We start from the raw sequence: 17,280 nt of genomic DNA, 5'->3' as shown, positions 1-17,280 counted from the left end.
ATTTTGCTGAAAAATTATTTGATAAATAAAACACAATCATTTTTTTTTTGCTTTTTAAAAGAGTTTTTTTTTTACTTATTATCCCTTACCAAATAAGGTTTTAGTAATTTTCAAATCTAAAGGAAATTATACCATGAACCATGAGCATGCAGAGAAAATTAAAGAGCTTGACAATTCAGTTTTGAGTAATGGTATAGCCAAAGCAAGATGGAGATGGACAGCTGAGTTGTCCTTTTCTAGTTAGACTTGTTGTCGTGAAAGTTTTCAAAATTATACAGGAACTTCCATGTCCCTTTCCCTAAACTTCACTTTCACTTTCAGTTTTTTTCCCCTTCCAGCCATAAGTCAACATTGCCACTTATTTTTCCTGATAAGACTTTGCCACCCCAATAATAAACAATTTTTCCTTTTTCTTTTCCCCCTCCATTTTAGCCTAAGCCAACATGCCCACTACTTTTCCTGATAAGACTTAGGTCCAAACATAAAATCCAACTCTACCATTATTATTGGAAAATTATTATTTACTCTCTGTTAATATTAATGATTTAATTTTTATATTTTTTAAAAAATATTTATTTTTTTATTAAAATAAATACACATATACACAACGCTTAGGAACAGAATTTAACATCTTTATAAAATCATAACAATTTTATTAAAATCTCTCATCCCATATAAATGCTATGCACGCATACTCTACATCTATTGTAAAAATTTAAAAGATCTAAAAAATATTTATTTAATTTTAATATTTAATATTTATTCATCATTTTAAACTTTTTTGATATTTATAAACATAAGACCTGTTAAATTTTTTTATTTAAACGATTTTAAGAATATATTCTCCATTAATTTACTGTATTCAATATAAATAATTTAAAAATATTCATTAATAAAATATCATACTTATTAGATTACCATATTGGGTTTCAAAGCCTAAGAAGTGAAATCTGCACTGCACTACAATTGTTTGCCATATAGGGAATTGAATCTTGGCCATCCACCATTTCAGAATCAAACGGCTGATATTGACCTATGTTTTTGAAATTTTGAACTCATGCTCCATAAAATGAAGATATAGAACTAAATGCAGATGTGGCAGTGACTTTACAATAACGTCACAGTCCTGGCAAGTACTAAATACGCAAGGACGAATCCTAGCCGTTGCTTTGTCAGACAAAGGCGCCGCTTGCTTCCTGCATCTCACTGTTATCATTAAAATCCAACGGTACCTGCCTTTTAGAGTCCACAAATTTCGTAGATTTACCCGTCCAACCGTAACGGATTGGAATCTTACTCAGTGCGTTCGCACTTGAAAAAATTAATAACATTTAACACTGAAAAATTAATAATTTAACACGATTGTGTTTCCGGTTTAACTGTAATTTTACAAATTAAAAAAATTCTTATTAATTGTATGTCAATAATATTAATTATTTTAATAATTATTAATTTATATAATAATTTTTAAAAATATTAAATAAAAATAAATAATAATTAAAAATTAATTATTAAATATAAAAATAATAATATTATTTTTTATTATAATTAAAATACTCTCATGACTTTTAAAAAATTAGAAAGAAAAACATTTCACATATTACTTCTTCAATCTTTAAATACTTATATAAATATTATATGCCATCAATTAGTATAAATTAAAAAAATAATCTTTTAATTATGGTCAAAATATTAAACATTACTTTAAAAATTAACCAACATAACATAATTTAAAAATTATTAATTAAATTTTAAGTTTTTTTTAAAAGATAATTTAATTTTAAGTTGAAATTAAGAGTTCAAAATTCACATATTTGGGGTTAAGGAAAAAATAACGTAAATTACTAAAACGACCATACTTATCCACAGGCGCCAAATCACTTCTGTTAGCTCATCACCCCATTCATTAACAGTTAACTAAGATAATTAACATTTCCATCAAAGGAACGTTAAACAAATTGGCATATTCTATAACTAGCCCTCTAGATTAGTAGATTCCTGATTCAAGAACAAGAATTGCGATCATCATCTTGATCCTCTTTGTCGTCTCTAAGAGAACGCAAGGGGAATAGGGGCAATAGCTCAGGAGGCTCAACTCCTCTGGGAGTGCTCAAAGGACTTGGATGCAGATAAAACCCTTTTTCAGCAATGGCTCTCTCTTCCTCCTCACTGGAACCCCCACGGGAACAAAACTCTTCGTAGGGTGACCTAGGGCTTGCGCGCGCACAAAAGAAGTCCAAAGTTGACACCGGGGACACCAAGAAACCAGTTCGCTGTCTGAACTGCAAGAGGTCAGGATGCTCGAAGCTGTTGTTGATTGTAGAATTGCTGTTAAGGTTGATTTCTAAGTTCTTGGCGCTCTGTCTCCTTTCTTGAAGTTTGAATGCAGGTCTTTTAGGGCCTGTAATTACAGAGGAACGATTAGGGTGGGTGATTGGGAGCTTTTGGGTTGATGGGTCGTCGGTTGCTCCAGTTAGCTTTTGAACAATGGTGCGGAAGGTTGACGAGTCGGCTTGCACAAAGGTGGTGTCGAGCGAGGACGGGTCAGATCCATAGGGGGGTGGGCTGTGGTGCATGGTGGTGGTCATATTGTTATTAGAAGCGGAAGCCATGAGAGAGAAAATGGGTGATAAGCATGAAAAGTTGGCGTATATATGGGGTTTCTTGTTTTTGGGTAATTGAGAAGGTAAAGAAAGGCTGTTCAGAAAAAATTAGAGAAGGTAGAGAGAGAGGGAGAGAGGAGAAGGGTTTTTAAAGGGTTTGTCTTTGAGCTGCGTTTGAGATTTATAGGGCAACGCGTGTGGGGTTGAATGTCAGAAGGAGATATGCCAAATGATAATACTTTAGTTTGGAAGGAAATGAATGGGGGAACTTCTTGTTATATTTCCACCATGGCTTTGCTATTTGTAGAGTTCCTCTGGTGAAGGGCGGCTTGTGTTAATTTATTTTTGGATTAATTCTAATTCTTGTGCCAAAATCCAAATTGTGCTTTGTGTTATTCTAATATTATTTTACAGTATAAGGAATGGATGGTCCCACCTTGATTAAAGTTAATTATATTCATTAGGCATAATTAATCAATCAATCATTGTTTTCCTGCTTTAACTTGGTGAAATAAACGCTAAATTCAAAAGGATTTATCTCACATTTTTTTAATTACTTGAATATAATTATATGATAGACTTAGTGATTTATGAGCAAAATTTAAATATATATTCATTACTTATATTATATACACACCCATTAATTAATTTTTTATAAATTTTTATGTAAATAATTAAATTTATATTATACGCAATTTTTTAAATTGAAGTAGATCCGGCGAGAGTGATGATATAAATGGAGAATGAGCTAGCATTGAATGATGAGTCATGCGCAGTCAGTGGGAGGGGTGGCATTGAAACAAGAAACGAGGGAGAATTTGCAGCAGCAGGCAGGCAAAAGTAGTAGCAGGACTTTCAGGCTGCTTTTCAGACCTTCAAAGGTTTTGTGTGCGAGTTTCCCTTTCTCCGCCTCGACCACTTTCTTTCCATTTTCTTGTTTTGTGTATTATGCGTGATGGATGGGTAAATTTTCTGTTTCCCTTTTCTTGCTCTGGCCCTTCTTTTTCCTCTCTTCTTTTGCGTGATGGAATTTCGCTTTGACATTAGGGAAAGAAAGAAAAAGTCTTTCCTAAGAGGGCAGGTGTTGTTTCAGATCTTTTTTGGCTGTGTGTGTTCTTCTTCGTAGTTTCTTTACTTTATTTTCTTTCTTTTGATTGATTTGCTGGAATGGTTTGGTATTATGATGCCTTCTTGAAATTTTGATTTCTTAATTCATAGGACTTTTATCAGTCTTCTCTTTCCTCTTCAACATTGCTCTTTCATAACATAATCCAACTTAACTAATTTATCCTATATATATAAATGTGTGTTTGTGTGTGTGTTTGTGTGTGTGTGTTTAGAAATTGCTAGGTTTATTGAAAGCTCTGATATATATTATATACACCCCGGCGTTTTTAACTTCTTATACGGATGAGATTAATTTACACTGGGCTATGGGCAGGTGATATTTAAGTTGACGATCCCAAGATTGAATCCTTGAGCTTCATAAAAAAGTAAAAAATCTATATTCATGTCAATGGAGAGAGAAAATTGATAAAGAAGTGTGATGATGATAAGGGCAATGGTCCCCATTTTTGTGCTATAAATTGGAGTAGTAACCATTATATTATAATTATATGGTGGAAAGAAAGAGTTCCTGCGATGAGTAGATCAAAGCTATTCACAAATCCAAGAAAGACAGAATATAACAGCACAAAACATCAATAAAAGTTTCATTCTTCTTTTTCTTTCTATATTATTCCTAACTTATCTGAAAGCAAACTTTGTGAACGTAAATGTTTTATTCATCAATCTCTTAATGGGATAATCTTGACTTGCAAATTAGGAATTTAGGATAGAACAAGGCATCGTTATTCCTTTTAGCCACGCCAGCAATGGTAAGGTTTGTTGGACATGGCATCAAGAGTTGCCAAATATTATGTCACTGGTTAATTAATCTTGCATACCGAAAATGTTCATGATATATATATATGATTTCGAAATTTATAAATGTGATGTATACATCAAGAAATATAAAAATAAATTCTATGATATATACAAAGCATGTTTCAAGATTTTTTTTTCACCCCTTTGACGTCTTGGTCTTTTCAAACTTTATTTCTTTACATCTCTAATGCTTCCACTAAAAGCAAACGCAACGTGAAAAATGAAGCATTCATATTTAGATTAGCAAAAATTAGCAATATTATAAAATAAATTAGCAATATTTCTTTGCATTTTTTTATTGATTTTCTATTAGTTTGCTATTTTATGTATGCTATTTTCTCTGTCCATTTTTATTTGTCGCATTTGAGTTTTGTATAATAAATAAAGAAATAATTGAATAATCTCATTTTTATAAAAATATACTAATAGTTGTCTAAATTATTCTTTATCTTACATAATTAATTTTTATATAAATATTTATTATGCTTAATAGAAATAAAGAGCAAAGTTAAAAAAAAAATAATACTCTTTAACTTTTTAAATGTAATAAATAATTTTAAATAAAAAAATTAAATACAATAGATAAAAATAACAAATATTTTACGTGGAATATAGCTAGTCAACTTCGTTGTCTATTCCTATTTCCTTGCCACCAACCAATACGAAAATTTTGGCCGTTGATCATGATTTGGTGGGGTGAGATGTAAGGCTTTATAAATTTTTTATAAAAATTTTAATCACGAGATCCAAATATAAAAGAAAAGAAAGAAAGAAAATTACGGGGATGTAAGCAATGGCCAGTTGGATTGGTTGAAAGCAGGGAAGACGCAAAGTGAACACTCAATGAGATGAGTGATGTGTGGAGGACGGTATGATTACATAATGGACTATATATCATTCTCTAATTTAATACGTTAATCTTGCCTAACAACTCATTCAATTTAATTGATTATTCATCAAAATGCATACGTAATTAATTAATATTATTATAATGACCTATTATTCTAGTGGATATGTTACAACTTTTGCTTTGATTGGGTGTTTTTCAATCTTCTGGTGGACTTGCGAAGAAATAAGAAGTTCAATAATAATAAAAATAAATCAATAAATAAGTTTATTTGTTCTTCTTTCACTTTAAATTTAAAATTTTTGCTAATTAATGTTCTTTATATATACCTTCACATGAAACAAAGGAGGCCGTCAAGCAAATTACATTTTATGTGAATTTAAGATTTTCTTTTTTTTGTTTTTTAATGTTGTCTCAATTAATTTTGTATTATTACAATTTTGATTAATTAAAAATTTTAAAAGATTTTATTATAAAGCAGGGAAATTTTTTTTTTATTTGTCTGTTTATACATATTTGGTTCATACCATATTTTTTTCATTGCTAATGTTATTATTCACAAGTTCCCTCTTTTTCTATAATTAATTAATATATTTAATTTATAATTTTACCTTTCAATTTTTCATAATTAATATATTAATTTTTATTTTTATTTTTATATTTTTAATTTTCATATTTTAATTTTAAAAATATAACGAATTTACGAGCAATCTACGCGTTCTGCAAACTAATAATAACAATTATTATAAAAAAAAAAAAAAGAAGAAAAGTTACTAGCGTGAGATGAAATTGAGATGCAGATGGGCCAATTTTTCGAATTTGGATTTGGGTGGGCTACTTAAATTAAAGGGTGTCATTCGGATTGTTGGGCAACTAATGATTAGACTACGGCCTATGGGATTTCATGGGAATTAACTCAAATTGATCTTTCAAATTACAATCCATTATAAACTATAAATGACCATTGTCAACACCAATAGAGCCATGCCGTAACCATGAAAGTAAACTTAGAAGCTAGATAGGGCGTTAAAGTAATGAGAAAGTACCATATCCAATTGTGATTAAACACTAAAAATACAAAGCTAATTTCGCTAATATTTAGACTATTAAATTGTAATGTGCAGTTAAAATAATAAAACCTAATGTAAACTAAAATTAAATTTAAAATAATGCAATTAACCAAGAATAAATCTGATCAAATAAGCACTACGGTTATCTGAGATCACTTGCATCAATTTCTATCCCAATTCAACTGTTCAACAATCCAATTTTAGTTACCTAATACAAGGAAGGATGTTAAAAAAAAAAAATTAATACAAGGAAGAATAATCATAAAGTAATAGCCTATTGAATTAAAAAAAAGTCAAAACTTTTTTTTGTGTTTTTACAATTTAATTCAATACTTTCAATTTTAGCAAAATCAGCGAAAATTAAAAGTAAATAAAAACTTTATTCAAAATTGCAATTGAATTTGGAGAGTATGTTCCATACTATGTAGCACTCCAGCTAGCATTTTTTATTCTTTATTAGCATGTCCCACTTGACACATAGGAAAACCCAAGTTAATGTGTATTCTATGTTTATACCCCAAGTTAAATGGATTTGACTAAAACTGAATTAATTAACTAACTCGAGTTAATTAAAATATTTATAATTAAAAATATAATTTAAATCTCAATTTCGTAAAAGCAATAACATAAAAAACAAATCCCTAATCCCTAATTTTATTGCATTTTGTTAATGGTAATGGGTTTATAAATGACGAGCAACAATGTGTGTTCTTGAATGATATTTGGGTTTATTTAGTATCTGTTATTTTTATGTGACTTTGAATTTTAGATATGTCTTATGGACTCGAATTGTAACCTGATTCAAAAGTTTTATACTGTGACCCAAATAAGATAAAAAGTGAGATCTATAGTAGTAGTGGAGGGCACAAGCTGATAGGATTTGAGAGTTCTGAGTGATTGTATTATAATATTTTTTCATTTGCAATAGAGTTGTGAGATATTCGAGAAACAAACTGGGATTAGGGTTTGAGAGTTTTGAGTGACTACATCTTACTTTTTTCATCATAGTGAAACTTTTTCTCTTGTCTTGCCTGTGGACATAGACCTTATAGTCGAACCACGTTAAATTCTGTGTTATTCTTCTTCTTTTTTCTATACTGTGTGATTGTGCAATTTATGTGTGTGCCTTAGATTTGTGTGTCTGCTATAACAAACTCATATCAAAGCTTTGCGCGTGAAATTAAGGTGTCGTCTTCAATGAAGTATGAGATGGAGAAGTTTGATGGTGGATCGAGTTTCATTCTTTGGAAGATTAAAATCAAATCTTCCTTGATCCTGCAAGATCTATGGAAGGCAATCGATGATAACTTTCCAGAAGGTATGAAAGAGGCGGAGAAGGCTGATCTGAAGGAGAGAGACTTGAGTGTGATTTTCATGAGCGTAACTGATAATTCCCTACACAAGATTACTGGTGAAATCTTAATGTTTGCAACATGGAAGAAATTGAAAGAGTTGTACTTTGCTAAATTGCTTACCGACCTGTATCTGAAGAAAAGGCTACAATCTGAGAATGAGTGAATGTACGCCCATTAAAGAACATCTGGATGAATTTAATTCAATCATTATGGACCTGAAGAATATTGTTATTGATAGTGAGGATTAGGCCTTTATTATGTTATATTTTTTGCCACCCTCCTATGAGATTTTTGTTAATACTTTGTTGCATGGGAAAGATGGTATTTCAGTAGACGATGTTAGTAATTCTCTAAAATCGAAGGAGTTGAAAAAGAATTTTTTCAGACAATAGAGAAAGATTTGAGGGAGAATGTTTGGTGAGTAGGGGAAGAATACATTCAAGGGAGAGTTCTTCTAGTATGAAGAAATCTAAGGTCAGATCTAAGTTAAGAATGAAAAGGGCTAACTGTTTTGAGTATACTACAGGAGAGACAGGTCACTACAGGAGAGACTATCCCAAGTTGAAAAATAAAAAGGAAAAGTAACCAAAAAGTTCTGTGAATGTGGTTGACAGGTTTATCAATTCTGATGGTGATGATAATGCTAAGAAAATTTTATCTGTGAGTTAAGATCATGGATAAAGTTCCTGGATTCTCGATACTAGTGCTATTTATAACATGTGTCCACACAGAAACTAGTTTGTCACTTACAAACAGATGAGTGGTAAGGTGTTTCTGGACAAAGATCGTGCATTGCCTGTGAAAGGAATTGGTAACATCAGATTAAGGATGCTTGATAGCGTTGTCAGAACTATAAAGTATTGGCATATTCTAGGACTGAAGAGGAACCTACTTTCTCTTGGGACACTACTTGACTCTCATGGATTCAGATACCATGCAGAGAATAGAGTTTTCAAAGTGTACAAGGGCTTTATGGTACTCATGAATAGCAGTTTGGTTTCAGGATTGAATTTTTTGGGATAGTATAGTTTCAGGGGAAGCTGCAGTAATATTCGAAAGTAATAATCAGAATAGGATTCAATTGTGGCATCTGCGTCTTGGTCATATGAGTGAAAGAGGGTTATCTGTGTTGAGCAAGCGAGATTTATTAGATGGGCCAAAAATAGAATCTGTGGACTTTTGTGAACATTGTGTGTTTGGCAAACAGACTCGGATGAAGTTCGATAAAAAAGCAGTGCACAAGACTAGAAGAATGGTGGATTATATCTACTCAGATCTATGGGGTCCTAACAGAATCCCTTCCAAGAGTGGTACCAAGTACTTCATGACTTTGATTGATGATTACTCTCAGATGGTGTGGGTGTATTTTTTGAAAACAAAAGATGAGGCATTTTTAACCTTTGCAAAGTGGAAGACGATGATTGAGAAGTAAACAGAAAAAAGGGTCAAGTGTCTTAGAACTGATTACGGGTTGGAATTTTATAATCGTGAGTTCAACGTATTTTGCAGCAATGAAGGTATAGTGAGACACCGCACTTGTGCAAGGACACCAAAACATAATGGTATTGTAGAACACATGAACAGAATGCTTTGTAAGAAAGCACGAAGCATGCTCTCACATTCAGCATTAGGAAAGGATTTCTAGGCTGAACTAATTAATACAGCCTGTTTCTTGGTTAATAGATCTCCATCTATAGCTATTGAGTTCAAAACTCCTTTTGAGATCTAGTCTAATTCACTTGCTGATTACTCTTATGTGAGGGATGAAAAGCTTAAGCCAAGGGCAAGAAAATACATATTTCTATGGTATGCATTTGAGTGAAAGGCTACAGATTGTGGTGTAATGATCTAAAGTCTCCAGGATTAATTATCAATAAGGATGTGACATTTAATGAGTCTACTTCATTGAAAAGTTAGAGGGAGAAGTCAATAGCAGAATCAGATCACGGTGTTAGAGAATAGGTAGAGCTTGACATTGATACTTCAGTAGTTCAGTCCAGTGATTTAGAGGATGAGGTGATCAACAAGAGGATGCACCTAAGCAACAGCAACAGGAACCATATAGCATTGCAACTAGTGGAGAGAGAAGATAAATTAGACCCTTGCAGAGATATGCAAATACAAATCTAGTTGCGTTTTCCTTGTCAGTTACTGAGACAGTTGATGCGCATGAACCCAACAATTATAGAAAAGCTATTTCTTATTCAGATGTAGATCAGTGGGTTGCTGCTATGGGTGAATAAATTTAATCTCTTCACAAGAATCGGACTTGGGAGCTTGTAACATTGCCTAAGGGATAAAAAGTGGTAGGCTGTAAATGGTGTTCAAGAAAAAGGCAGGCACTCCAAAGGTTGAAGAATCTAGATATAAGGCACGGTTGATAGCAAAAGGCTTTACTCAGAGGGAGGATATTAACTTTAATGAAGTGTTTTCTCTAGTTGTAAAGCACAATTCTATCAAATTCCTACTTGCTATGGTTGCTTTTTATGATTTAGAGCTTAAGCAACTAGGTGTGAAGACAGTATTTTTGCATGGTGAGCTAGAGGAGAAAATTTATATGTGTCAGCCTAAGGAATTTATCATTCTAAATATGGAAAACCATGTATGCTTGCTTAAGAAATCTTTATATGGTCTAAAATAGTCCCCTAGGTAATGATACAAAAGATTTGATATATTTATGGTTCATAATGGCTTTATTCGTAGTTCATATTACAGTTGTGTGTGTTATAGAAAGCTTTTAGATGATTTCTTTATCTATTTGCTGTTGTATATAGATCACATACTTATTGCTGCTAAAAGTATATCACAAATTAACATTATGAAAAAGTAGTTGAGTGATGAGTTTGAGATGAAGGATTTGGGTACTGCAAAGAAGATTTTGGGAATGGAAATTACTAGGGATAGAAGTGTTGCGAAGTTTTTCTTGTATCAGTAGGCTTATGTTGAGAAAGTACTTAAGTGTTTTAACATGAATAAATCTAAACCTGTGATTGTTTCGTTTGCTGCCCATTTCAAGTTATCTATAGACATATCACCAAAAATAGATGAGGAGATAGAGCACATGTCCAGTGTTCCTTATTCGAGTACTGTTGATAGCATCATGTATGTTATAGTTTGTTCCCAACCTAACATTTTACATATAGTTAGTGTTGTGAGTAGATACATGTCACGTCCTGGGAAAGAGCATTGACAGGCAATGAAATGGATTCTGAGGTATTTGAAAGGTACTACAGATATTGGTCTAACATTCGATAGGGCTAGATGAGTCATTCAAGTATTTGCTATGTGGATTCAAATTTTGTAAGGACTTAGATAAGAGGAGATCTCTGACAAGTTATTTGTTTACTCTCTCTAAAAGTGCTATCAGTTGGAAGGCAACATTACAAGCTATAGTTACTTTGTCTATTATAGAGGTTGAATATTTGGCTTTAGCAGCGGCAGTAAAGGAAGCTTCATGGTTACAATGTTTAGTGTGTGATCTTGGGTTGATACAAAATAAGCCAATAGTATTTTGTGATAGCCAGAGTGAAATACATCTCACAAAAAATCAAATGTACCATAGGCTAACTAAGTATATTGATGTCAGATATCATTTCATTTGGGATATTATATCTTAGGGACTGTAGTTGTACAGAAAGTCTCTATGCATGATAATCTAGCAGATATGATGACCAAAAGAGACCCAGTAAGCAAGTTTAGGCATTGCCTAGACTTAGTTGATATTTGTAGTGCTTAGTAGTGCCCTTGTGAGGGCATATAGCAAGACAGAGTGTTTGTGGCTATTTTGGTGATGATGTAGAAAATTCAAGTCAAGGGGAAGAATTGTTATTTTTATGTGGCTTGAATTTCGAATATGTCTTCATGGACTCAAATTGTAACCCAACCCGAAAGCTTTATGTTGCAACTCGATTGGGATAAAAAGTAAGATTTGTGGTGGTAGCAGAGGGCACTGGTCGATGGACCTGGGCTCAAAGCTCATCACTGATCTTTTTGGGGGTGCGGGGCAATGCCTCCGTGGTATGAACTAGTATGAATATTATAATACTCTACCATTTGCGATAGAGTTGTAAGATATTTAAGAAATACACTGGAGTTAGGGTTTGAGAGTTCTGAGTGATTGTATCTTGCTCTTTTCATCATAGTGGAACTTTTTCTCTTATCTTACCCGTGGACGTAAACCTTACGATCAAAACCATGTTAAATCCTGCGTTATTCTTCTTATCTTTTCTATATTGTGTGATTGTATAATTTGTGTGTGTACTTTAAATTTGCATGCCTGCCATAACAGTATCCTTACGCTTTTTCTTTTGTTAATGGGTGCTCCATTTTCTGTTTGTTTTGTGAAAATACACAAAGAGGAGCTTTCTGGTGTTGTCTCAGGAATCGGGTCAAGATGCAGAGGCCTTAGGGAAACAAGTGAATGCAGCTTTTGGATCCTCATGGAAAGAAGTTCTCAGTGAAGGGCAGCTTGTGGAAGGGAAAATCCATCCGGGTAGTCCGGCTGTTCTTATTACTAGTACATTTGCCTCGAGAGCTATTGAACTTCTGAGGTCTAATAGTTCTTCATTTTGTCTAGATTGAATTATGCTATAACTAAATCGCTATGATTTTCAAATTCATATGAACTTAACAATGTTGTTGTAATATAGAAAACTTGCTTTTCTTCATTTTCTATATGATCATTTAGATCAAGTGAGTATGATTCTCCAAACGGGTGCGCTCATTGGCAAGAGAATGTCATGCTGTCAAGCTAAACTCAAAGCATGTGAAGGTTGAGGAATAGATAATTTCTTAGTCTTTTTGGGCTTTTATTTATATTTATTTTCTTGGGCCGATATTCTTCATTTAATACGATTTTATTTTTAAATTGTGACCATTTTGGGTTATTTATCTTCATATATCTGTTAAATTTTATTCTTCTAAGATGATATTTCTGCTATGAGTTGAAAAATGATGTGAATTTACCACAAATTATCATAGGCATTAGCTATGTTGAATGTGTTTATTTGCATGTCAGTCTGATCCCAATTCTTGTTGATAAAAATTTTACTATTGATTTATGATCTAACTTAGTTAAGTCTCCAATATCTGCTGTTAGATAGCCCTTGCATAGTTATATAGCTTTACATTTTTACCCTTTAGTTAAATAGTTAAATAGGGTTAAAAGTCTTTTTTTTTTTTTTCTTTTTGCATTAAATATATGTGAAGTGAGATCCATTGAAAGAGAATAAAAAAGTCGACTGAAGTGTCACATAATATGAGCATACTCCCTCTAAATTCATTTTTAATTTTAGATAAAATTTTTGTGATTTTGAAATTTTGATCGATTATGTCAAGATTCAAAGCATTGAATTAAATTGTAAAAATAAAAAATATTTAACTTCTTTACTCCAATAGACATGAAGTAATTGATAATATTTCCTATTTAAAAATGCTACTGCCTATTTCCCCCATAGCTATAGCAACACATAATTAGTTCTTTAGAAATTATGATTATTCATCCATAGGTCAAGCCTATTATTTTTATAAAGTTTATTATTTCAATCAATTTAATGACATTGTCTTCCAATGGGATCAGTAAACAAAATCAATGAAGTATAAACGATACTCAAACGCATTAAAAGTAAATAAAGGCTGAATATATAAATTGTTCTCTGAATTTTATCAAAAAATTTTGATAATATTTTAAATTTTTAAAAAGTCTCATGACACACTCTAACTTTTGTAAATATTTTTTGACACACCTCAACTTCTGTGAAAATTGAATTAAAATACCCTTCAAATCATAATTAGCAGTTTATCATGTCAGTGCGATTGAAATTCATGCTTAGTTTTAAAAATATCTTAATTTCACTTTATAGAGTTGAGATGTTTCATAAGACATTTTAAAAATTTAAGGTACAATAATTTCTTTTTTAATAAAATTTAGATGTGAAATGTTATGATAAACTATTGTATAGATAAAGAAAGCTAAATCAATTGTATTGATTTAATTATCGATAAAGGAATATATATATATATATTCCTTTATATATATATATATATATATTTTATCTTTATAAATTTAATTATCGATATTTTTTAATAAAATATACATTTATTTGAAATAAAAAAGCATATGCATGATGTCTATTTAAAAATTTATTTACTTTTAAAATTTTACCATAATTTTTTTATAATAAACTTTATTAAAATAAAATAATATAATTAAAAGTGTTAATAAATTATTTTTAGTCACTTATATAGAGATTTGTATTTAATAGCGTTAATAATTAAAGGTGTACAATTTTAATTTCAATTTAGGGTTTGTAAAAAAAAAATCGAATCGAAATTTTAATACGATTCTTTGTTGTTTTAGTTTCAGTTTGATACGATTCTCGATTCTTCAATTCCGATTCTAATATAGTGCTCTATTCTTAAAATAATTTTATGCAATAATTTTCATAAGAGATCATACTTGAATTAACATTTAACTTTTAAAATAAGTTATTAATTAATAATATACCATATAATATATATTTTAACTATTTATAAATTATATAATATTTAATTATAAGTTACATGTTAATTTATAATTAATTAAATTATAATAATATAATAATATAAGTGTATTATATAATATACATTTTAGTTATTTATTAATTATGGAACCTTTAATAATAATAATAATAATAATAATAATAATAATAATAATAATTTTATTATAATTTTCAAGATATTAAATTTAGTTCAATTTAATTATAAAATATTAATATTATATTTTCAATTTTTATAATATTTTATTATTGTTTTTTTTTATATATTAACTTGAAAATAAAAATTTAAATCCACCACCATTGACCAAGTCAATACCACAATTTTAAACACATCACACTCAAATAGAACTTACCTATTTCTTTGTGAAGACTTAAAAAAAAAATTCCAAGTCCACTACCAATTCGCTTTTGATTTAATTTTTTTTATTATTTTTTAAATCAGTCAATAATTACCTAAAATTTATTATTTTAAGTTGAAATTTAAGTAAAAACATTTGAGTCATCTGATGATTAGTCCAAGTCATTTCAAATCATGAATTGACATATTACATCAAATTATATTTTTTTATGTTCCTTTTAAATTGAATTTGACTAAATTTAGTAATCTAGCCTCACAATTTAATTAATTTGATTTGAATTGTCAACTAAAAAAAAAAAATAGTGCATGAATATTATATTTTTTAATTATATATTTATTATGAAAATTATAAATAAAAATTAGGAAAATTAATTAAATTTATTTATATAAAGCATATCACAAAAACATACCTGGTTCACTTATTTTTTTTAATATATTTTCTTATGTTAATCAAATCTGATGTATATTTAGCATATTTTAAGAAATCAAAAAAATATATTTATTTCAAAATCAAACGAGATAGCTTTTATTATAATCTCTTATTATAATACCTACAAACTAATGCTAGAATTCAGACCTTTATTAAGTGATGAGGTTAGCATGAGCATTTAATTAATCAAATCAAATATTTAAATAATTAAAATTTTTTATATATTTAAAATATTAATCAAATTGAATTGAAATTTAATGGTTAATTGAATATAATCGTATTGAAATGTTGTATTTGATTATTTAGTTTAACAAAAAAAAAATATATTTGATATTAATTTATAAATTTATAATTTAAAATAAAACTATAGTTATATGTTATTAATAAAAATAATTTAATATTTAATATTATTAATAAAAAAATTATAATTTATATTATTAATTAAATAAATTTAGTTAATGCTATTATCATTTAAAAAGTAATTAAATTGATAATAAAAAAAATTATAGGTCAAAAACCAAATCAATTTTTAAAAAATGTGTATTTATATTATTTTAATTTTATATATAATATTTTAAAAAATGTGGGGCGAAGGCTCACTTAAATGCTTAGTCTTCTCCTATTTATTTTAATTATAATATATCAATTTAAAAAAAAAAATTGAGGGGACCAGGGTTCGTCCCTGTCTATATGTATAAGTTACCGAATTAGCTATTTGATTCTTTAAAATAAAATCATATCACACATGATGTTGTGAACAAATTTATTGAAAATGTGAATTATTCATAAGAAATTAATAAATTATTAAAATGACTATTTATAAAAAAAAAAAAGACCTAAACATCTCAGTCAATATGTGTATATAAATAAAGTTGTTGAAAATAGAATACACGACACAATTATTAGAAACAAAATCACCCGTGAAAATTGAATTAACAAAATACTCCTCAAAAATTATAGTTGAAGATTCATGCATTGTGCAAGGGGATTTAATTCCCTTGATACGTGGTCAACAAGTAGAGAGCACAACCCGTCGTAGGGGATGGGCGAATTTGCTTGCAGTGAGTGATGCGCTAAATCTAAGAGCACGATGGAACATTAGTTCAGAATGGAAAATTTCTTAACGTATGGAAAGGTAAAATGGGTCCCTTTGAGTGTCCAAATTTAATCTAGTCAATTTAATTCAATCAATCTTTAATTATTTTAATTTACATTACATCTAAAATAATTTATAAAATTAAAATTTTATTTGAATGTACTATTTAATTTAAAAATGACTCGTTTGAATTAATTAAATTAACTCAAATTTTAACTTAATAAACAAATAAATGATAAACAATTTGATAATATGCTCATCCTCAAATTGAAAATTTTTAATTATTAAATTGTCTCAATTTAAAATAAACCAAAACCATTAATTTTATTACAAAATTAAGTTTGATATGGTTGTTATTGATTTAGTACAGACTTTTAATTCATTTTAAAATTTTCGAGAATCGTCCATCCCTATAATACTAATAATAATAATAGTAATTTTATTATAATTTTTAAGATATTAAATTTTCATTCCATCTAATTATAAGATATTAATATTATATTTTAAATTTTTATAATATTTTATTATTTATGTTTTATATATTAACCCAAAAAAAAAAAATTTAAATCCACAACTGTTGATCAAGTCAATATGACACACATGCATGAAAGGTCCTCCTGCAGGACCACAATTTCTTTGTGAAGACTTACAAAAAATTCCAAGTCAACTACTAATTTGCCTATGACTTAATTTTCTTATTAGCATTCTTTATTTCATATATTTTTTGAAGGCTTTACTCATTCAACATTATCTTAGCAAATTAAATGATTATTTCAATAGTTTATGCTGTCTTAAATATTAATCGTAATTTGACAACTTAAATCATTTAAAATGTTTGATCTCATTTTAAAATAATTCAATAAAAAACTTTAAAATTACGTAATATTATTTTATGCAAAATTTATGCAAAATTTATTATTTTAAACTAAAATTTAAGTAAAAATATTTAATTTATCTGATGATTAGTCTTAAGTCGCCCCACACCATGAATTGACATATTATACCAAATTGCACTCTTTTTACGTTCATTTTCAAAGTCCATTATATAAGGTTTGGCCA

The 17,280-nt window shown here is 29.3% G+C and overlaps 1 protein-coding gene and 1 non-coding gene across 2 annotated transcripts; one reads left to right on the top strand and one right to left on the bottom strand.

Annotated features, from left to right (window-relative positions):
* Positions 1-1,822: 1,822 nt before the first annotated feature.
* LOC110652319 (VQ motif-containing protein 11-like) lies at positions 1,823-2,940 on the bottom strand. Its single transcript, XM_058142160.1, has one exon. The coding sequence runs from the start codon at positions 2,610-2,612 to the stop codon at positions 2,004-2,006; it is 609 nt and encodes a 202-aa protein (XP_057998143.1). The 5' UTR covers positions 2,613-2,940; the 3' UTR covers positions 1,823-2,003.
* Positions 2,941-12,743: 9,803 nt separating this feature from the next.
* Positions 12,744-12,830, top strand: LOC131177212 (small nucleolar RNA Z122). Its single transcript, XR_009146830.1, has one exon. It is a non-coding gene; the product is annotated as a small nucleolar RNA Z122 (small nucleolar RNA).
* Positions 12,831-17,280: the final 4,450 nt, after the last annotated feature.

The sequence above is a fragment of the Hevea brasiliensis genome, unplaced genomic scaffold (assembly GCF_030052815.1).
Source record: "Hevea brasiliensis isolate MT/VB/25A 57/8 unplaced genomic scaffold, ASM3005281v1 Scaf355, whole genome shotgun sequence".
Lineage (NCBI taxonomy): Eukaryota > Viridiplantae > Streptophyta > Magnoliopsida > Malpighiales > Euphorbiaceae > Hevea > Hevea brasiliensis.
Note: the sequence above shows the minus strand (reverse complement) of the source record. Positions and strands in the feature narration are given on the sequence as shown.